The sequence below is a fragment of the Pelophylax lessonae genome (assembly GCF_965119305.1).
Source record: "Pelophylax lessonae genome assembly, chromosome: 10".
Classification (NCBI taxonomy): Eukaryota; Metazoa; Chordata; class Amphibia; order Anura; family Ranidae; genus Pelophylax; species Pelophylax lessonae.
In genome coordinates this window covers 240,658,747-240,682,422 of record NC_138777.1, presented here as the reverse complement: position 1 = coordinate 240,682,422, position 23,676 = coordinate 240,658,747, and the positions used below count along the sequence as shown (strand labels likewise).

Here is a 23,676-nt window from a genome sequence, read left to right as displayed (position 1 = left end):
GAGAGGATATACCCTCTGGGACTGCCCCTAGGGTGTGGCCAGAGCATTTTAATTTCCTGTCTAGTCCTGCTCCTGTGGAGGCAACATAACCCGAAGGTGCTGTATCACCGAGGACTACGTCTGTCAATGAGCGATAGAGAAATTAAGATTTGTACCATCATCTCCTATTTAACGGGTGAACCCCGGGCCTGGGCAGATGCTCTCTTTGAAAAGGATGATCCACTCCTTAATTCTTATCCCTTATTTCTAGCACAACTTGCTACTTTATATGAAGACCCCAACAAGCAGAGTACCGCTGACACCCAATCACGGGCCTTAAAACAAGGAAGGAGACCTGTTGAAGATTTCGTGGCGAATTTTAAAAGATGGTCCCCTGATTCAGGGTGGAACGACACATCTTTGCGAACGCAGTTTAGACTTGGCCTATCTGAGGCCGTTAAAGACGAGCTCTCCCGAGCGGATTTACCTGGCACTCTAGAGGGACTGATCCAGACCAGTATCAATATTGACAGACGACTACGAGAAAGAAAGGCTGAGAAGATGGGCTCACCATTTTCCAGTCCTTCTCGGATGTTGCCTGCTGACCCTACTCCTATGGAAGTAGGAATGATACGTCCACCTCTGACCCTTTCTGAACGTGCCAGGAGGAAAACCGAACATCTTTGCATGTACTGCGCATCCCCGAATCATTTGGTAAACGACTGTCCTCTTGTCCGCAGAAAAGAGGGTGAGTGTTCAAATGTCTTGCTAGGGGGACTCACAACTTCCTTTTCTAATCCTTATCTTTTTGTTCAATTAACATTGCAGTGGGACCAAACTAGGATCACCACCAAGGCTATGATTGACACCGGATCTTGTGGAAACTACATTGACATTTGTTTTGTCTCCCTTAATAAAATACCTATTGTTTCAAAACCCAAACCTGTCTCCGTTAGTTTTATTAACGGTACCCCTTTATCCTCTGGTCCTATCACCAGTCAGACACAGGCACTTCTTGTAACTGCTGACGAGTCTCATGTGGAGACCACCACCTTTGATGTATTAACTTCACCACATTTTCCAAGCATTTTGGGACTTCCCTGGTTACACATCAACCAATCATCGATTGGAAGACAAGAACGTTAGCCTTCTCTTCTCACTATTGTGAGACGACGTGCAACCTCCCCACACATGATAGGATCCTGTCTGTACTGCCGGATGACATTATTCCTAAGTGTTATCAAGATTTATCGGAGGTTTTCCTCGAGAAAAACGCTCAAATGCTACCTCCCCATAGGGACTATGATTGTTGTATCGATCTGCTCCCTAATAGCAAGTTGCCTTACGGACATGTATATCCTCTCTCACAGGATGAACTCTCTCACCTTAAGGAGTATCTGGATGAGAACTTGGCAAAAGGATTCATCCGACCTTCTACTTCCTCCACTGCTGCTGGACTCTTCTTTGTCCGCAATAAGGATTCTAGCCTTAGGCCTATCATTGATTTCAGACAATTAAATGCCATTACAATAAAGGATCGTTATCCTTTACCTCTTATTCCTGAACTTATCGAACAGGTGCGTGGAGCTTCTTTATTTTCAAAATTGGACCTAAAAGGGGCATACAATTTAATTCGAATCCGTAAAGGGGATGAATGGAAGACGCCATTCAGAACCAGATACGGACTGTTTGAGTACCTTGTAATGCCATTTGGGCTATGTAATGCTCCCGCAGCCTTCCAACGATTTATAAATGAGATATTCCGAGACTTGCTTGATGTTTGTGTGGTAGTATATTTGGACGATATACTTATCTATTCTCATTCCTTACCTGAGCACATAAAACATGTGAGACTTGTGTTGTCAAGACTACTTGCACATAACTTATATGTTAAAGCAAAGAAATGTTTGTTTCATAAAGAGGAAGTACTATTCCTAGGATATATTATATCTAAAAGTGGAATCAAAATGGACATGAGCAAAATATCCTGCATTCTGGATTGGCCTGTGCCAACCACTCGCAAAGCATTACAAAGGTTCCTAGGATTCTCTAATTACTACAGGAAATTCATTAAAAACTTCTCTGCGATTGTGAAACCTCTCACACAACTTACAAGCACGAAGAGACCATTTAATTGGACAAAAGAAGCAAATGGAGCATTCTCTCTGCTGAAATCAAGCTTTACTACTGCCCCCATACTATGCCATCCAGACCCATCCCTTCAATACATCTTGGAGGTAGATGCGTCTAATATGGCAGTAGGAGCAGTTCTCTCACAACGACCAACAAACACCTCACCTCTTCACCCAGTTGCTTTCTTTTCAAAGTCATTAAGTAGCCCCGAGGTGAACTACCCAGTAGGTGAGAAGGAGTTATTAGCCATAAAACTGGCATTAGAGAATTGGCGACATCTACTTGAGGGCACTCAATTGCCAATTCTGATATATACTGATCACAAAAACCTTCGATACCTTCAGACTAATAGAACTCTTTCCCACCGGCAGGTACGGTGGTCGTTATTCTTTCTGAGATTTAATATTTTAGTAACTTACACCCCCGCAGACAAAAATAAAAAAGCGGATGCACTCTCACGACTAGCCGAGAAAGATTGCACTGAGGTTCCCTCAGTTCCTATAATACCACTTGAACGTATTATCGGAGTCGTTCGCTCCCTGAAGGAGGAGATTTTGCACAGCATAGGGTTGGATTCACCTCCACCACAACTAATTACTGACGCAGAAGGCTTCCTCTACTACAACGATAAATTATACATACCCCCTACTATGCGAACCAAGATCTTAGAATTGTCGCATGATGTACCTATGGCAGGACATATGGGTATGACTAAAACTCTCAATCTACTCACTAGGCAATTTTGGTGGCCAGACATGAAGACAACCGTAAAAAAGTTCGTTTCATCTTGTGATATCTGTGCAAGGTCTAAAATTGACAACACGAAACCATCAGGGTTACTTTGTAGTTTACCGATACCCCAGGTTCCGTGGGAAGTGGTATCCTTAGACTTCATAGTGGAACTACCACCTTCCAAAGGATTCAACACCATCTTGGTGTCAGTGGACCATCTGACCAAGATGGCACATTTCACTCCTATCCGAAAACTACCTTCATCCAAACAAACAGCGGAATTACTTGTGAAACATGTCTTTAAGTTACATGGTATTCCAAAAACACTGCTGTCTGACCGTGGTTCACAATTCATCTCAAAGTTTTGGCTAGCTCTATGTCAGATACTGCGAATAGAGCGTAACCTTACATCTCCCTACCACCCTCAGACCAACGGACAGACAGAGAGAGTTAACCAGTGCATTGAACAGTACCTGCGTTGCTATACTTCGTATCTACAGGACGATTGGGCAGATCTCCTCCCGCTGGCGGAATTCGCCTATAACAACGCTACTCATAGCACTACTAAGCAAAGTCCGTTTTACCTGAATTATGGGTTTCATCCCACACTCCTTCCTCAACGTATCTTACCATCAAGTAATCCAGTGGCATCTGATTATCTTGCCCAGATAAAGGATTCTCTGGGATTACTCAACAATACCATATCTCATGCTCATAGCCAACAAAAAAAGTACTACAACCTCCGTAGGAAACCCTCTCCCCAATATGCCATTGGGGATCTTGTTTGGCTTTCTACAAAAAATCTGAGACTAAAAATCCCTAGTAAAAAACTTGGACCTCTATTTCTGGGACCTTTTCCAATAGAGAAGCTTATTGGAAAAGCTGCAGTACAACTCACATTGCCAGTAGACCTCAAGATACATCCTGTCTTCCATGTGTCTCTACTGAAGCCCCATGTTCCTAACCAAGGAATAAGGCCTACTATCTCACCTCCACCTCCTGTACAAGTGGAAGGTGGAGAAGAATTTGAGATAAAAGAAATTTTGGATTCCCGTTTCAATAGAAGAAGACTCCAATATCTTGTACGATGGAAGAATTATGGGCCCCAAGATGACACCTGGCTGGATACCTCCGATATACATGCCCCTAGACTGATTCGCAATTTCCACTCGAAATATCCGGAAAAACCAGTTCTAGAGGCCTTCTAGAGCCGGCCTTAAGAGGGGGGTACTGTAATGTTCTGGTTCCTCTGGTACCCTTGTCTCCATATTTCTCCTCTCCTAATTGCGTCCCATCTTGTGTAACAAGAGACGCATATACCTTTAAGACCGGATGACATCATTGCCGAGCGCCGCTATGAGCGGCTATTTCAATCGCCGGTTTGCTCTCACTCATCGCTCGTTCAAACCCACATGTTCATCGCACCTACGCCTGAGAAGTCGGAGCTGCTGACATACCTCCCTTGCTGAACTGAAGCCGGAAACCTCGCTGGTGATCCGTATCTCGCTACGGGATCACCCCTCTCCAATGGACACTGTTATTCCTAAACCTATCTAAGTGATAAGTACCCCGCAGGGGATTCTTGCTAACCAATCTCCTACTGTCATCTACTGCAATTACCAAGACTATCTGTATCTATCTATTCACTATCATCTGCATAAGACTGTTAGCTCTTGGGACTACCTTGAACTATCCTTGCACTAGGTTACTCTGTCTAAGTATACTCCATCTGTGTCCTCTTACCATCTGCACTATACTTGACATCAGAACCTCTCTGCTTTACCAACACCTGCAACTCTCCTAATACTACTTCTAGTGCTCACCATACAATAGCCTGTCTCTCATCTATATATCCTCATATACTCTATCCCTCCATTAAACATCTATTAATATATATATATAGTATATAACAGGCTGTACACGGTGATGAAGTCCTGAGAGTTGGATATGTTGTTCAACAGATTCTCTACAAGGCTACTGAGTGTAATAATTCTGCAGCTGTAAATCCATCCACAAACAAAAACGCATGAACGTTACAATCTCCTTCTACCGCCGAGGATTGCAGGGCGCTTCAGTTTGCCTCCTGTTCCCAACTCCTCCTACTCCTCTTCCTCATCCTGCCTTTAGGGTACAAAAAATTGTAATCGGGGCCTAGTCTGTGTTTGTACGTGTGAGATACACCGTATTATAACATTTTTCCTATTCCGCTATTCAATATACACCCTTTTGGAGTGTAAAAAATTAAATTACGGCATAGTCTGTATCGGTACGTGTGAGATACACCTTTTAAATTTGTTTGGCGCATCTCCTTCCACCGCCGAGGATTGCAGGGCACTTCAGTTTGCCTCCTGTTCCCAACTCCTCCTACTCCTCTTCCTCATCCTCCCTTTAGGGTACAAAAAATTTTAATCGGGGCCTAGTCTGTGTTTGTACGTGTGAGATACACCGTTTTTTTATCCTTTTTCCTATTCCGCTATTCAATATACACCCTTTTGGGGTAAAAAACATTAAATTGCGGCATAGTTTGCATATTTGACTGTGAGATACACCCGTGCGATACTGTTGTTGTTTTGTTCCGCTATTCAATAAACACCTTTCTAGGGCAAGATCATAAATTACAGAAATATGAGGAAACCGTCAAATAGGGGCCGTGGCCTGGGTCGTGGTGCTGCTGGTAGAGCTCCTGTTGCAAGGAGAGAACGTGGTCGATCTGTGCCAGCTACACGCACAAGTGAAACACATTCCTCAAGTGTTAGTAGGCGACAGAACCTGCATCAGTATTTGGTAGGGCATCATACGCCTCTAGAAGTGATGAGGCCAGAAGAAGTAGAGGCGATAGTACATTGGTTTGCTGCTGACAGTGCCTCCAGTTCCTTCACATTGTCTCCCACCCAGTCTACTGCAGAAAGGTCAGAGTTGGCACCTGCAGCCGATGTCCAACCGTCTTTCACCTCACCCCCTTGCAAATCAGGCAAGCAGTCTGAGCCCCAAACCATACAGCAGTCTCTTCTTCTTTTTGATGACTCTGTCAGCAGGGTTTCCCAGGGCCATCCACCTAGCCCTGCCCCAGAAGTGGAAAAGATTGAGTGCAGCGATGCCCAACCACTTATTTCTCAAGATGAGTACATGCAAGGACCATCGCAGCACATCTCCGATGATGACGAAACGCAGGTGCCAACTGCTGCGGCGTTCAGAATTGTGGAGACCGACAAGGAGGGCAGGGGTGAAGACTGGGTGGAAGATGATGTGGAGGACGATGAGGTCCTCGACCCCACATGGAATGAAGGTCATGTAGGTGACCTGAGTAGTTTGGAGGAAGAGGCCGTGGTCGCACAGAGCCACCAGCACAGCAGAGGGAGCAGGGTGCAGAAGCGGAGCGGCCGTGCCCTAGACACTACGCCTGCTACTGCCCAACGCAGCAAGGGAACGAGCGCACCAAAGCCAGCTCAAAGGAGTTCTCTAGCATGGAAGTTCTTTAGAAAATGTGCTGATGACAGGACACGAGTGGTTTGCACCCTGTGCAATCAGAGCCTGAAGCGAGGCATAAACCTTCTCAACCTGAGCACAACCTGCATGATCAGGCATCTAAGTGCAAAGCACGAGCTGCAGTGGAGTAGACACCTTCAAAACCAAGAAACGTCTCTGGCTCATCCTGCTTCCTCTTCTGCTGCAGTCTCGGCCGCTCCATCCACATCTGTAGTGATACCGGCACCTGCCACCCCGCAAACAGACGATCTGTCAGCAACACCACCACCTGGGTCACCAACCATCTCCACAATGTCCCGTGGAAGCGTTCAGCTTTCCATCTCCCAAACACTTGAGAGGAAGAGGAAGTACCCCCCTACCCACCCGCGATCCCTGGCCCTGAATGCCAGCATTTCAAAATTATTGGCCTTTGAAATGCTGTCATTCCGTCTGGTGGAGACGCACAGTTTTAAAAACCTTATGTCGGTGGCTGTCCCACAGTATGTCGTGCCCAGCCGACACTACTTTTCCAGGCAAGCCATCCCTTCCCTGCACAACCAAGTGGGGGAAAAAATCAGGTGTGCACTGCGCAACGCCATCTGTGGCAAGGTCCACCTAACTACCGATACGTGGACCAGTAAGCACGGTCAGGGGCGTTATATCTCCCTAACGGCACACTGGGTAAATGCAGTGGCGAATGGGCCTGAGGCGGATAGCAATTTGGCGCATGTCCTTCCACCACCGAGGATTGCAGGGCGCTTCAGTTTGCCTCCTGTTCCTAACTCCTCCTACTCCGCTTCCTCATCCTCTACCGCCTCCTCATCCGGTCAGCGTAACACCTTCACCACCAACTTCAGCACAGCCAGGGGTAAACGACAGCAGGCAGTTTTAAAACCTGCCTGTTTGGGGGAAAAAAAACACACCCCGCGCAGGAGTTGTGGAGGAGAATGAAACAGCAGACAAATGAGTGGTTGCTGCCAGCGAGCCTCAAGCCCGGCCTGGTGGTGTGCGATAACGGGCGAAATCTCATAGCAGCTCTGGGCCTAGCCGGTTTGACGCACATCCCTTGCCTGGCGCATGTGCTGAATTTGGTGGTGCAGAGGTTTCTTAAAAACTACCCCGATATGTCAGAGCTGCTGCAGAAAGTGCGGGCCGTCTGTGCGCACTTTCGGCGTTCTCACCCTGCTGCTGCTCGCCTGTCAGCGATGCAGCGTAACTTCGGTCTTCCCGCTCACCGCCTCATATGTGACGTGCCCACAAGGTGGAACTCCACCTTGCACATGCTGGAAAGACTGTGCGAGCAGCAGCAGGCCATAGTGGAGTTTCAGCTGCAGCACGCACGCGTGAGTCGCTCTGCGGAACAGCACCACTTCACCACCAATAACTGGGCCTCCATGCGAGACCTGTGTGCCTTGTTGCGCTGTTTTGAGTACTCCACCAACATGGCCAGTGCCGATGATGCCGTTGTCAGCTTAACTATCCCACTTCTATGCCTCCTTTAAAAAACAATTCGGGCGATGATGGAAGAGTATGTGGCACAGGATGAGGAGGAGGAGGAGGAGGATGAAGAGGTAACATTTCCAAGGCTTTCAGGGCAGTCATTCACAAGGGGCTCCGAGGGTGGGTTCCTGCACACACAAACGCCAGGGACACAATTGTCCAGCAGGGGCACAGTTCTGGAGGATGAGGAGGAGGAGACGGAGGAGTAGATGGAACCATGTTCACAGCAGGGTGGCACCCAGGCCCATGGCCATCACTGGTGCGTGGCTGGGGGGATACAGAGGACACAGACGATACACCTCCCACAGAGGACAGCCTTTCGTCGCCTCTGGGCAGCCTGGCACACATGAGCGATTACATGCTGCAGTGTCTCCACAACGACCGCCGAGTTGCCCACATTCTAACTTGTGCTGATTACTGGATGGCCACGCTGCTGGATCCCCGTTACAAGGACAACGTACCGTCCTTAATTCACTCACTGGAACGCGATCGCAAGATGCGCGAGAACAAGCGCACGCTGGTAGACGCGATGCTGCTGGCATTCCCACCTGACAGCGGGGCCACAGTGGAAGCACAAGGCAGAGGAGGAGGAGGAAGAGGTCGCCAACGCAACCAGGGCACCGCCAGCACCTCAGAAGGCAGGGTTAGCATGGCCGAAATGTGGAAAAGCTTTGTCAGCACGCCACAACAAACAGCAGCACCAGCAGCTCAGATGGAACGTCTTAGCAGGAGGCAGCATTTCACCAACATGGTGGAGCAGTATGTGTGCACACGCCTACATGTAGTGAATGACGGGTCTGCCCCCTTCAACTTCTGGGTCTCCAAATTGGGCACATGGCCTGAGCTTGCCCTTTACGCCTTGGAGGTGCTGCCGTGCCCTGCAGCCAGTGTATTATCTGAACGGGTATTTAGCACGGCTGGGGGCGTTATCACAGACAAGCGCAGCCGCCTGTCCAGAGACAATGTGGACAAGCTCACGTTCATTAAAATGAACCAGGCATGGATCCCACGGGACTTTTCCGTACCTTGTGCAGAATAGCGATGGATACCGACCTTACCCACCCATTGTTCTATTTTTGCTCTTTCTCACTCTTTTGGGGTGTACCCTCATTTAAAATTTGTGAAAAAAAGCAGTGTTGGCTACCTCGTCCTCCTCAGGGCCAGATTAACGTAGGGGCTATTGGATCTGCAGCTCCAGGCCCCTACCTTTATATAGGCCCCGGGTTGGCCATATTCACTGTTACCGCTCTTCTGTCACTTGTAAACACAGAAGTCTGGCTTCTATGCTCGCTTCCCCAGGCAGCTCCCTCAGAACCTCCCCACAGAGCACGAAGGCCTGACAAGGAGGGACAGTTGCCGATGCATGGATGTGTTTATGGGCTTCAGAGACAGCATCCCATGTTGAATTAGGCATGCATGGCTGCACCCTTCCTCCTCTGGGTGCATGCCAAGGCACGGCCCTTAAGGCCCTTCAAAATCCTCAGCACCAAGCCCATGATGCTCTTAATCCGGCCCTTGTCCTCCTCCACTGCCGCTTCCACCTACACCGCCCATAGGTGTGCGCAGCCTATTGCATTAGGGTGTGCACCCCAAAGTTTAAATACACATGCATGTGTTTGCCTACATGTACATGGCCCCGATACATTACTCTCCCTGCTGGCAAAGTGAAATAAAGCAGAGCAGGTCCGAGGGAGATCTTTCCCATCTCCTCACTGGCAAACAGAGTGATAATGCTATGTGCCCTAGGTGATTAGGGTGTGCCCAGGTACACCCGGCACACCCTGTGCGCACGCCTATGACACCGCCACATCCACCACCACCTCAACCTCCCTCCTACTCCATATGGGCCTTGTCCTTCAGAGATGAAGAACATTGTTTTATTTTTCTGTTTTTTTTGTTGTTTTAAGTTATTTCCCTATCCACATTTGTTTGCAGAGCACTTGCCATGCTCTTAATTACGTTTTGCTGCCATTTGCAGCACTCTAGCCCTTTCCTTTGGTGTTTTAGAGCCATTTTAGTGCCTGAAAGTTCGGGTCCCCATTGACTTAAATGGGGTTCGGTGTCCGGGAAAAGTTCGGTAAAAGTCCGGGACACGGACCCGGACTTTTTTTTAAAGTTCGGCCGAACCCGTCGAACACGGACATCCAGGTGTCCGCTCAACCCTAATAGTGATATATAATGAAGAATGATATATAATGTATAAGGATATATAATGTATAGTGATATATAATGTATAATGATATATAATGTATAATGATATATAATGAATAATGATATATAATGTATAGTGATATATAATATATAATGATATATAATGTATAATGATATATAATGTATAGTGATATATAATGTAATGTATAATGATATATAATGTATAATGATATATAATGTATAATGATATATAATGTATAATGATATATAAGGTATAGTGATATATAATGTATAATGATATATAATGTATAAGGATATATAATGTATAGTGATATATAATGTATAATGATATATAAGGTATAGTGATATATAATGTATAATGATATATAATGTATAAGGATATATAATGTATAAGGATATATAATGAATAATGATATATAATGTATAAGGATATATAATGTATAATGATATATAATGAATAATGATATATAATGTATAATGATATATAATGAATAATGATATATAATAAATAATGATATATAATGTATAAGGATATATAATGTATAAGGATATATAATGAATAATGATATATAATGTATAAGGATATATAATGTATAATGATATATAATGAATAATGATATATAATGTATAATGATATATAATGTATAAGGATATATAATGTATAAGGATATATAATGTATAATGATATATAATGAATAATGATATATAATGTATAAGGATATATAATGTATAATGATATATAATGAATAATGATATATAATGTATAATGATATATAATGAATAATGATATATAATGTATAATGATATATAATGTATAGTGATATATAATGTATAATGATATATAATGTATAGTGATATATAATGTATAATGATATATAAGGTATAGTGATATATAATGTATAATGATATATAATGTATAAGGATATATAATGTATAAGGATATATAATGAATAATGATATATAATGTATAATGATATATAATGTATAAGGATATATAATGAATAATGATATATAATGTATAATGATATATAATGTATAAGGATATATAATGTATAAGGATATATAATGTATAATGATATATAATGAATAATGATATATAATGTATAAGGATATATAATGTATAATGATATATAATGAATAATGATATATAATGTATAATGATGTATAATGAATAATGATATATAATAAATAATGATATATAATGTATAAGGATATATAATGTATAAGGATATATAATGAATAATGATATATAATGAATAATGATATATAATGTATAAGGATATATAATGTATAATGATATATAATGAATAATGATATATAATGTATAATGATATATAATGTATAAGGATATATAATGTATAAGGATATATAATGTATAATGATATATAATGAATAATGATATATAATGTATAATGATATATAATGAATAAGGATAAATAATGTATAATGAATAATGATATATAATGTATAAGGATATATAATGTATAAGGATATATAATGTATAATGATATATAATGTATAAGGATATATAATGAATAATGATATATAATGAATAATGATATATAAGGTATAATGATATATAATGTATAAGGATATATAATGTATAATGATATATAATGAATAATGATATATAATGTATAAGGATATATAATATATAATGATATATAATGTATAGTGATATATAATGTATAATGATATATAAGGTATAGTGATATATAATGTATAATGATATATAATGTATAAGGATATATAATGAATAATGATATATAATGAATAATGATATATAATGTATAGTGATATATAATGAATAAGGATATATAATGAATAATGATATATAATGAATAATGATATATAATGTATAATGATATATAATGAATAGTGATATATAATGAATAATGATATATAATGTATAAGGATATATAATGTATAATGATATATAATGAATAATGATATATAATGTATAATGATATATAATGAATAATGATATATAATGAATAATGATATATAATGTATAATGATATATAATGAATAATGATATATAATGTATAAGGATATATAATGAATAATGATATATAAGGTATAATGATATATAATGTATAAGGATATATAATGTATAATGATATATAATGTATAAGGATATATAATGAATAATGATATATAATGTATAAGGATATATAATGTATAATGATATATAATGTATAATGATATATAATGTATAAGGATATATAATGTATAAGGATATATAATGAATAATGATATATAATGTATAAGGATATATAATGAATAATGATATATAATGAATAATGATATATAAGGTATAATGATATATAATGTATAAGGATATATAATGAATAATGATATATAATGTATAATGATATATAATGAATAATGATATATAATGTATAAGGATATATAATGAATAATGATATATAATGAATAATGATATATAGTGTATAATGATATATAATGTATAAGGATATATAATGTATAATGAATAATGATATATAATGTATAAGGATATATAATGTATAAGGATATATAATGTATAAGGATATATAATGAATAATGATATATAATGAATAATGATATATAATGTATAAGGATATATAATGAATAATGATATATAATGAATAATGATATATAATGTATAAGGATATATAATGTATAATGATATATAATGTATAAGGATATATAATGTATAATGATATATAATGTATAAGGATATATAATGTATAAGGATATATAATGTATAATGATATATAATGAATAATGATATATTATGTATAGTGATATATAATGAATAAGGATATAAAATGAATAATGATATATAAGGTATAATGATATATAAGGTATAATGATATATAATGTATAATGATATCTAAGGTATAATGATATATAATGTATAAGGATATATAATGTATAAGGATATATAATGTATAGTGATATATAATGAATAATGATATATAATGAATAATGATATATAATGTATAGTGATATATAATGAATAATGATATATAATGTATAGTGATATATAATGTATAATGATATATAATGTATAAGGATATATAATGTATAAGGATATATAATGTATAAGGATATATAATGTATAGTGATATATAATGAATAATGATATATAATGTATAATGATATATAATGTATAAGGATATATAATGAATAATGATATATAATGTATAAGGATATATAATGTATAATGATATATAATGTATAGTGATATATAATGAATAATGATATATAATGTATAATGATATATAATGAATAATGATATATAATGTATAATGATATATAATGTATAATGATATATAAGGTATAATGAGGATTCAAAGCACCAATAAATGTAATTCAGGAACCGCAGGACTTCAATGGGCCAATATAATGTAATGTAATATAATATAATGTAATATAATGTAATATAATGTAATGTAATGTAATATAATGTAATATAATGTGGAGGGGGGAGGGGATGTCCGATGTCCACAACAAAGGATGAGCGGACCGCGGTGTCACCCTCTATTCTTCTATTCTTCCCAACCCCCCGGGGTAGAACGGCCATCGTGAAACAAAGCAGCGTTGGAGGCTCCATAGTGAAGATACAATGTATCCAAATAAAGGAAACACTCACATTCATGCAGAGTAAAAGCGCTAAATAAAAGTCAGATCCGCCCGTCCTTCCGGGGGGTGCGGGGGGGCACTGGGGGGGTGTCAGGCCGGTACTGGAGCCTCTCATCTCCTGTGAAAGCGCTGCCCCTCCGTCCTCGGTCTGGAAGAAGAGGAGTGCTGAGGATTGAGCAGGAATATGGAAAGATCAATTCCTCTATATACAGCCGCCCCACCCCCCTTCTCCAGCCCCCCAGTGCTCTTCAGCCCCCCATCTCTAGCCCCCCTCTCCAGCCCCCCCCCCCGTGCTCTTCAGCTCCCCCTCTCTAGCCACCCCAGTGCTCTTCAGCCCCCCGTGCTCTTTAGCCCCCCTCTCTAGCCCCCCCTCTCAAGCCCTCCCAGTGCTCTTCAGCCCCCCCTCTAGCCCCCCCCTCTTCAGCCCTCCCAGTGCTCTTCAGCCCCCCCCCTCCAGCCCTCCCAGTGCTCTTCAGCATCCCCTCTCAGGCCCCCCCCCCGTGCTCTTCAGCCCCCCATGCTCTTCATCCCCCCCTCTCTAGCCCCCCCTCTCCGGCCCTCCCAGTGCTCTTCAGCCCCCCCTCTAGCTCCCCCCCCTCTCCAGCCCTCCCAGTGCTCTTCAGCCCCCCCTCTAGCCCCCCCTCCAGCCCGCCCAGTGCTCTTTAGCCCCCCGTCTCTAGCCCCCCTCTCCAGCCCTCCCAGTGCTCTTCAGCACCCCCTTCCTAGCCCCCTCTCCAGCCCTCCCAGTGCTCTTCAGCTCCCCCTCTCTAGCCCCCCCCCGTGCTCTTCAGCCCCCCGTGCTCTTCAGCCCCCCTGCTCTTCATCCTCCCCTCTCTAGCCCCCCCTCTCCAGCCCTCCCAGTGCTCTTCAGCCCCCCCTCTAGCCCCCCCTCTCCAGCCCTCCCAGTGCTCTTCAGCCCCCCCTACACTCTAGCCCTCCCAGTGCTCTTCAGCCCCCCCTCTAGCCCCCCCCCTCTCCAGCCCTCCCAGTGCTCTTCAGCCCCCCCTCTAGCCCCCCCTCCAGCCCGCCCAGTGCTCTTTAGCCCCCCGTCTCTAGCCCCCCTCTCCAGCCCTCCCAGTGCTCTTCAGCACCCCCTTCCTAGCCCCCTCTCCAGCCCTCCCAGTGCTCTTCAGCTCCCCCTCTCTAGCCCCCCCCGTGCTCTTCAGCCCCCCGTGCTCTTCAGCCCCCCTGCTCTTCATCCTCCCCTCTCTAGCCCCCCCTCTCCAGCCCTCCCAGTGCTCTTCAGCCCCCCCTCTAGCCCCCCCTCTCCAGCCCTCCCAGTGCTCTTCAGCCCCCCCTACACTCTAGCCCTCCCAGTGCTCTTCAGCCCCCCCTCTAGCCCCCCCCTCTCCAGCCCTCCCAGTGCTCTTCAGCCCCCCTACACTCTAGCCACCCCAGTGCTCTTCAGCCCCCGTGCTCTTTAGCCCCCCTCTCTAGCCCCCCCCAGTGCTCTTCAGCCCCCTGTGCTCTTCAGCCCCCCCCTCTCGAGCCCTCCCAGTGCTCTTCAGCCCCCCTACTGTAGCCCCCCCAGTGCTCTTCAGCCCCCCTCTCTAGCCCCCCTTCTCCAGCTCCCCCAGTGCTCTTCAGCCTCCATCTCCAGCCCTCCCAGTGCTCTTCAGCCCCCTTCTCAGCCCCCCCCCTCTCCAGCCCGCCCAGTGCTCTTCAGCCCCCCCTCTCTAGCCCCCCTGTGCTCTCCAGCTCCCCAGTGCTCTTCAGCCCTCCCAGTGCTCTTCAGCCCCCTCTCTCTAGCCCCCCCCTCTCCAGCCTGCCCAGTGCTCTTCAGCCCCCCCGTGCTCTTCAGCCCCCCCCTCTCCAGCCCTCCCAGTGCTCTTGTGCCCCCCCTCTCTAACCCCCCCTCTCCAGCCAACCCCAGTGCTCTTGAGCCCCCCGTGATCTTCAGCCCCCCTCTCAAGCCCCCCTCTCAAGCCCCCCCAGTGCTCTTCAGCCCCCCCCCTCTCTAGCCCCCCTCTCCAGCTCGCCCAGTGCTCTTCAGCCCCCCCCTTGCTTTCCTCCCCTCTCCAGTCCTCCCAGTGCTCTTCAGCCCCCCTCTTCAGCCCGCCCAGTGCTCTTCAGCCCCCACTCTCTAGCTTCCCCTCTCCAGCCCTCCAAGTGCTCTTCAGCCCCCCTCTCTTGCCCTCCCTCTCCAGCCCGCCCAGAGCTATTCAGCCCCCCCTCTCTAGCCCCCCTCTCCAGCCCTCCCAGTGCTCTTCAGCCCCCCCTCTCCAGCCCACCCAGTGCTCTTTAGCCCCCCTCTCCAGCCCGCCCAGTGCTCTTCAGCCCCCCCCTCTCCAGCCCTCCCAGTGCTCTTCAGCCCCCCCTCTATAGCCCCCCTCTCCAGCCCTCCCAGTACTCTTCAGCCCCCCACATCTAGCCCGCCCAGTGCTCTTTAGCCCCCCCCTCTAGCCCCCCTCTCCAGCCCTCCCAGTGCTCTTCAGCCCCCCCAGTGCTCTTCAGCCCCCCTCTCTAGCCCCCCCTCTCCAGCCCTCCCAGTGCTCTTCAGCCCCCCCAGTGCTCTTCAGCCCCCGCTCTCTAGCTCTCCCTTTCCAGCCCTCTCAGTGCTCTTCAGCCCCCCCCAGTGCTCTTCAGCCACCCTCTCTAGCCCCCCCTCTCCAGCCCACTCAGTGCTCTTCAGCTCCCCCCTCTCTAGCCCCCCTCTCCAGCCCTCCCAGTGTTCTTCAGCCCCCAGAGTGCTCTTCAGCCCCCCCCCCCTCCAGCCCCCCTTCTCTAGCCCCCCTCCCCAGCCTGCCCAGTGCTCTTTAGCCCCCCACTCTCCAGCCCTCCAAGTGCTCTTCAGCCCCCTCTCCAGCCCCCTAGTGCTCTTCAGCCCCCCCCCAGTGCTCTTCAGCCCCCCTTCTCAATCCCCCCCATTGCTCTCCAGCCCTCCCAGTGCTCTTCAGCCCCCCTCTCAAGCCCCCCCTCTCCAGCCCGCCCAGTGCTCTTCAGTCCCCCCTCTCTAGCCCCCCCTCAGCCCGCCCAGTGCTCTTCAGCCCCCCCCCTCTCCAGCCCACCCAGTGCTCTTCAGCCCCAACTCTCTAGCCCCCCTGTGCTCTTCAGCGTCCCCTCTCTAACCCCCCCCTCTCCAGCCCTCCAAGTGCTCTTCAGCCCCCCCCTCTCTAGCCCCCCCTCTCCAGCCCGCCCAGTGCTCTTCAGCCCCCCCCTCTCTAGCCCTCCTCTCCAGCCCTCCCAGTGCTCTTCAGCCCCCCTTCTCCAGCCCGCCCCAGGGCGCTTCAGCCCCCCTCTCCAACCCTCCCAGTGCTCTTTAGCCCCCCTCGGTAGCCCCCCTCCCCAGCCCGCCCAGTGCTCTTTAGCCCCTCCTCTCTAGCCCCCCCTCTCCAGCCCTCCCAGTGCTCTTCAGCCCCCCCCTCTCTAGCCCCCCTCTCCAGCCCCCCTCTGTAGCCCCCCCTCTCCAGCCCTTCCAGTGCTCTTCAGCCCACCCTCTCTAGCCCGCCCAGTGCTCTTCAGCCCCCCCTCTCCAGCCCTCCCAGTGCTCTTCAGCCCCCCTCTCCAGCCCGCCCAGTGCTCTTCAGCCCCCACTCTCTAGCTTCCCCTCTCAAGCCCCCCCAGTGCTCTTTAGCCCCCCCTCTCTAGCCCCCCCTCTCCAGCCCGCCCAGTGCTCTTCAGCCCCCCCCTTGCTTGCATTTCCTCTCCAGCCCTCCCAGTGCTCTTCAGCCCCCCTCTCCAGCCCGCCCAGTGCTCTTCAGCCCCCACTCTCTAGCTTCCCCTCTCCAGCCCTCCAAGTGCTCTTCAGCCCCCCTCTCTTGCCCTCCCTCTCCAGCCCACCCAGAGCTCTTCAGCCCCCCCTCTCTAGCCCCCCTCTCCAGCCCGCCCAGTGCTCTTCAGCCCCCCTCTCCAGCCCTCCCAGTGCTCTTCAGCCCCCCTCTGTAGCCCCCCTCTCCAGCCCGCCCAGTGCTCTTCAGCCCCCCCCCCCTCTCCAGCCCTCCCAGTGCTCTTCAGCCCCCCCCCTCTATAGCCCCCATCTCCAGCCCTCCCAGTACTCTTCAGCCCCCCACCTCTAGCCCACCCAGTGCTCTTTAGCCCCCCCTCTCTAGCCCCCCTCTCCAGCCCTCCCAGTGCTCTTCAGCCCCCCCAGTGCTCTTCAGCCCCCCTCTCTAGCCCCCCCTCTCCTGCCCTCCCAGTGCTCTTCAGCCCCCCATCTCTAGCCCCCCATCTCCAGCCCTCCCAGTACTCTTCAGCCCCCCACCTCTAGCCCACCCAGTGCTCTTTAGCCCCCCCTCTCTAGCCCCCCTCTCCAGCCCTCCCAGTGCTCTTCAGCCCCCCTCTCTAGCCCCCCTCTTCTGCCCTCCCAGTGCTCTTCAGCCCCCCATCTCTAGCCCCCCCTCTCCAGCCCGCTCAGTGCTCTTCAGCACCCCCCCCCCTCTCTAGCCCCCCTCTCCAGCCCTCCCAGTGTTCTTCAGCCCCCAGAGTGCTCTTCAGCCCCCCTCCAGCCCTCCCAGTGCTGTTCAGCACCCCCTCTCTAGCACCCCCTCTCCAGCCCACCCAGTGCTCTTCAGCCCCCCCTCCTCTCCAGCCCCCCTTCTCTAGCCCCCCTCTCCAGCCTGCCCAGTGCTCTTTAGCCCCCCACTCTCCAGCCCTCCAAGTGCTCTTCAGCCCCCTCTCCAGCCCCCCAGTGTTCTTCAGCCCCCCCCCCGTGCTCTTCAGCCCCCCTTCTCAAGCCCCCCCATTGCTCTCCAGCCCTCCCAGTGCTCTTCAGCCCCCTCTCAAGCCCCCCCTCTTCAGCCCGCCCAGTGCTCTTCAGTCCCCCCTCTCTAGCCCCCCCCCCTCTCCAGCCCGCCCAGTGCTCTTCAGCCTCCCTCTCCAGCCCGCCCAGTGCTCTTCAGCCCCAACTCTCTAGCCCCCCTGTGCTCTTCAGCGTCCCCTCTCTAACCCCCCCCCCCTCTCCAGCCCTCCAAGTGCTCTTCAGCCCCCCCTCTCTAGCCCCCCCTCTCCAACCCGCCCAGTGCTCTTCAGCCCCCCCCTCTCTAGCCCCCCTCTCCAGCCCTCCCAGTGCTCTTCAGCCCCCCCTCTCCAGCCCGCCCAGTGCTCTTCAGCCCCCCTCTCCAGCCCTCCCAGTGCTCTTCCGTCCCCCCTCTCCAACCCTCCCAGTGCTCTTTAGCCCCCCTCGGTAGCCCCCCTCCCCAGCCCGCCCAGTGCTCTTTAGCCCCTCCTCTCTAGCCCCCCCTGTCTAGCCCCCCTCTCCAGCCCCCCCTCTCCAGCCCTCCCAGTGCTCTTCAGCCCACCCTCTCTAGCCCGCCCAGTGCTCTTCAGCCCCCCTCTCCAGCCCTCCCAGTGCTCTTTAGCCCCCCCAGTGCTCTATAGCCCCCCCCTCCAGCCATCCCAGTGCTCTTCAGCCCCCCTCCCTCTCTAGCCCCCCTCTCCAGCCCTCCTAGTGCTCTTCAGCCCCCCTCTCTAGCCCCCCCAGTGCTCTTCAGCCACCCTCTCTAGCCCCCCCACCTCCAGCCTGCTCAGTGCTCTTCAGCCCCCCCTCTCTAGCCCCCCCCCCTCCAGCCCACCCAGTGCTCTTCAGCCCCCCCTCTCCAGCCCTCCCAGTGCTATTCAGCCCCCTCTCTGCCCCCCCCCCTCTCCAGCTCACCCAGTGCTCTTCAGCCCCCCCTCTCTTGCCCCCCTCTCCAGCCCGCCCAGTGATCTTTAGCCCCCCCCCTCTCCAGCCCTCCCAGTGCTCTCCACCTCCGTGCTCTCCAACCCCCTACAATGAAAGCCCAATCCCCCCTTATGCTCTCCAGCCCCCCCCCACCCTTTAGCTCCTCCAGTGCTCTCTGCTTCCCCTGTGCTCTCTGGCCCCCATAGTCTGCAGTCTCTGACCATCTCCTGTATCATGTCCGCAGTCTCTGACCATCTCCTGTATCATGTCTGCAGTCTCTGACCATCTCCTATACCATGTCCGCAGTCTCTGACCATCTCCTATACCATGTCCGTAGTCTCTGACCATCTCCTGTATCATGTCTGCAGTCTCTGACCATCTCCTGTATTATGTCTGCAGTCTCTGACCATCTCCTGCATCATGTCTGCAGTCTCTGACCATATCCTGTATTATGTCTGCAGTCTCTGACCATCTCCTGCATCATGTCTGCAGTCTCTGACCATATCCTGTATTATGTCTGCAGTCTCTGACCATCTCCTGTATCCTGTCTGCAGTCTCTGACCGTCTCCTGTATCCTGTCTGCAGTCTCTGACCATCTCCTGTATCCTGTCTGCAGTCTCTGACCATCTCTCCTGTATCATGTCTGCAGTCTCTGACCATCTCCTGTATCATGTCTGCAGTCTCTGACCGTCTCCTGTATCATGTCTGCAGTCTCTGACCGTCTCCTGTATCATGTCTGCAGTCTCTGACCATCTCTTGTATCATGTCCGCAGTCTCTAACCATCTCTTGTATCATGTCCGCAGTCTCTGACCATCTCCTGTATTATGTCTGCAGTCTCTGACCATCTCCTGCATCATGTCTGCAGTCTCTGACCATATCCTGTATTATGTCTGCAGTCTCTGACCATCTCCTGTATCATGTCTGCAGTCTCTGACCATCTCCTATAGCATGTCTCCAATCTCTTACTCAAACTTAAACACATTGATAATAGTATTAGCTATCTATTTATGCTGAAGGTAGGACTGTGCAGGGGAGAAAGAGAGTGCAAAAGGGGGCACTGTGATTAGAGGGACAGGAGGGGGGGGGCAGACTGCAAGGGGCACTATGATGGGGGGCTGTGAAATTTGTGCAATAAATATTCTTGAAAACATTACAAATTTTGGTGGGTGTTTTTATATTTTGAAGTTTGGGGGGGGGGGGGTTCCAGATATAGGATCCACCCCGGGTGCCAAATGCTCTAGGTACGCCACTGCTTCCGGGTTACATGGGTGACATCAGCATGCCACTGACACTCCTGCAACATGAGTGGATAAACATGGGGCTCAGGTAAGTATTAGGGGGCTAAGGGGGTGGGGGGAGGGGCACACAGAAGATTTTTTTATCTTAATGCATAGTATGCGCCTTCTGCTTTTACAATACCTTTTAAATGGCCATAGCATCCCTTTATTAACAAATATAAATACCTACCGTTAGTGTACCGGTAACGGTGTTTTCTTCCAGTTCCCTCCAGGATGGCCAACATATGACAGATGGTAGCTCCTCCCCAACAGGAAACACACTCCCCTTGCTCTTCTGTTAAAAGGCCCCACCCTTCCCCTTGATCCTCAGTTCAATGTAGTGCATTTCTAGAAGAAAAGAGTGAAATAGACAGACACCGCAACTTTCAATGTGTAGTATTTTTAGTAAGGAAAAAAATAACCATATAGCAAACAAACAGAAAAAGACAGACAACAGTGTTGCGTATTTTCTGATTAGTCATAGTACCCACATACACAAACTTCCATATAGTGTATTTCAGAGACACAGCAGCCCCGGCATCAGTTAGAATCATGACGATTTCTACTGAAAAAAATAGTCAGTAGAGGGCAAACTTTATATCAGCATAGTGTGGACTCTACATACTCAACCTTCCTCCACCAGAGGAGAATCCGGGTAGCTCCAAATAATGGAAGTCTCAGGTAGGTGCATACACCATAGTAGTAGTTGCTGTTACCCTACCTTTATTCTCTCTGGAGAAGATACGATTGAGGGGGGATATGATATCAATTTACAAATACTGTACTGGTGACCCGAGCATAAGGAACAAACTATTCAGAGAGAGGAGATACAATAAGACACGTGGCCATTCACTAAAACTAGAGGAAAGGCGGTTTAACCTTAAAATGCGTAAGGGGTTCTTCACTGTAAGAGCGGTAAGGATGTGGAATTCTCTTCCACAAGCAGTGGTATCAGCTGGGAGCATCGATAATTTCAAAAAACTATTAGATGGGCACCTTAGAGACCACAACATACAGGGGTATACAATGTACAACATACAGGGGTATACAGTGTACAACATACAGGGGTATACAATGTACAACATACAGGGGGTATGCAATGTACAACATACAGGGGTATACAATGTACAACATACATGGGTATACAATGTACAACATACAGGGGTATACAATGTACAACATACAGGGGTATACAATGTACAACATACAGGGGTATACAATGTACAACATACAGGGGGTATACAATGTACAACATACAGGGGTATACAATGTACAACATACAGGGGTATACAATGTACAACATACAGGGGGTATACAATGTACGGTTAAAAGCAAACACGCACACATCGTAGGTTGAACTGGATGGACTGATGTCTTTTTTCAACCTCACTAACTATGTAACTATGAGTGGGTGTAGCTGTCCCACACGCAGGTGGGAATCCAAGTTTTGCAGCATCTCAGGTCTTACCGAGCACAGACCTGTAGATCACTTAACCACTTGCCGACCGCCGCACGACTATCTACGTCGGCGGTCAGCCCCTCACAGGCAAAGTGACGTAGGGCTACGTCACTAGCTTGTGAGGGTCTAGGGAGCGAGCGTGCGCCCCCGGAGGCGCGCTCCCGCTCCCGCGTGGTCACGGACCCCCCCGCGCGTGTGACCGGCGGACCCGATGTCCGCCGGCCACTCTGCGATCGGCGGGGGAGAGGGAGAAAGTCAGGCAGCTTGTGTAAACAAGCTGCCTGTCATTCTCCTCGCTGTATGAGAGCTGATCATCTGGATCTACTATGTAGATCCGTTGATCACTCTGCATACAGCTGAAGCCCCAGCCAATCACAGTTAGAATCACGCCCCTAGGGACACACACAGCCCCTCCCTCTCAAATAAAGTTAACCCCTTCACTACCAGTGTATTTTTACAGTAACAGTGCATATGTATAGCACTGATTACTGTAGAAATGTCACTGGTAACCCCAAAAGTGTCAAAAATGTCAGTCAAGGGTCCGATCTGTCCGCCGCAATGTCGCAGTACCGCAAAAAAAATCGCAGATCGCCGCCATTACGCGTTAAAAAAAAAAACAACAAAAATGACAAAAATCTTTCCCTTAGTTAGTAAACGCAATAACTTTTGCGCAAACCAATCAAAATACGCTTTTTGCGATTTTTTTTACCAAACATAGGTAGCATAAAACAAATTGGCCGAAAATTTTAAAAAATTTTGATTTTTACATTTTTTTTGGGGGGAATTTCATATAAAAAAAAGGGAAAAATATTGCTATTTTTGCAAAATGGACGCTCTTTTTTTGTTTATAGCGCGTGATCAAAAAATCGCACAGGTGATCAAATACCGCCAAAAGAAAGCTCTGTTTGTGGGAAAAAAAGGACGCCAAATTCGTTTAGGTACAGCGTCGCACGACCGCGCAATTCTCCATTAAAGACACGCAGTGCCGAATCGCAAAATACCCCCTGGTCGGAATGGGGGTAAAATCTTCCGGGGCTTAAGTGGTTAAATCAGCCTCAGGGAGGTTTGGAGACAATCTTTGCTTGGAGGCAATCAGACACCTGAAGGACTAAACAACCAATCATTAAATACCGGTTAATATATGTAGCTGTTTGGAGTATGGGTCTATAATATTCATAATTGATTTACATATCAGCTGTTATTAACTATAATAGTTAATAAGGTCATCATTTCTGTATGTGTGTATATATATATATATGTGTGTGTGCACACACATTTCTCTAAACTGAATGGCTTTCTCATTCCTGCATACATTGACCTTTTCTGACCTCACACAGATGGTGCATTGTCTCGGAAACCATTGGCTATTCTTTTGTTAGAACTGGATAAAACCAGCTTATTGGCGCCTTTTTACTATTTATACTATTTACTATACACACAAGAGATTTATCAGAACTTCTTCCAGGACATACCAGTGAATATGTGCCTGGACTTAGCATAGCCTGTCGATTTCCAGAACTTTTTGATTGACTTCAAAAGTTGCGGAGTTCCCTGGATTGATTGAAACTGAAATTATCTGTATTATCTTCTGTATTCCATCTTTAATCAAAGCTAAGTAAATCTTTTTATTAATTTTACTCAGTGGCGGCCGATGCGTTGGGGGCGCAGAGGCGCCGCCCCCTATGCCGGACGCATGAAGCAAGTGAAAATTCGCTATTGTCACACGGAT

The 23,676-nt window shown here is 47.3% G+C and overlaps 1 protein-coding gene across 1 annotated transcript in view; it reads right to left on the bottom strand.

Moving 5' to 3' along the window:
* LOC309566042 (cadherin-1-like) overlaps positions 1 to 21,042 on the bottom strand; it is a gene marked incomplete at both ends in the record, with an annotated part of 135,172 nt that extends 114,130 nt beyond the window's left edge. The window contains one exon of the mRNA XM_082271065.1: positions 20,984 to 21,042. Within this exon, the coding sequence (XP_082127191.1) occupies positions 20,984 to 21,042 (59 nt within the window). The remainder of the gene's footprint in view (positions 1 to 20,983) is intronic.
* Between the last annotated feature and the right edge of the window lie 2,634 nt (positions 21,043 to 23,676).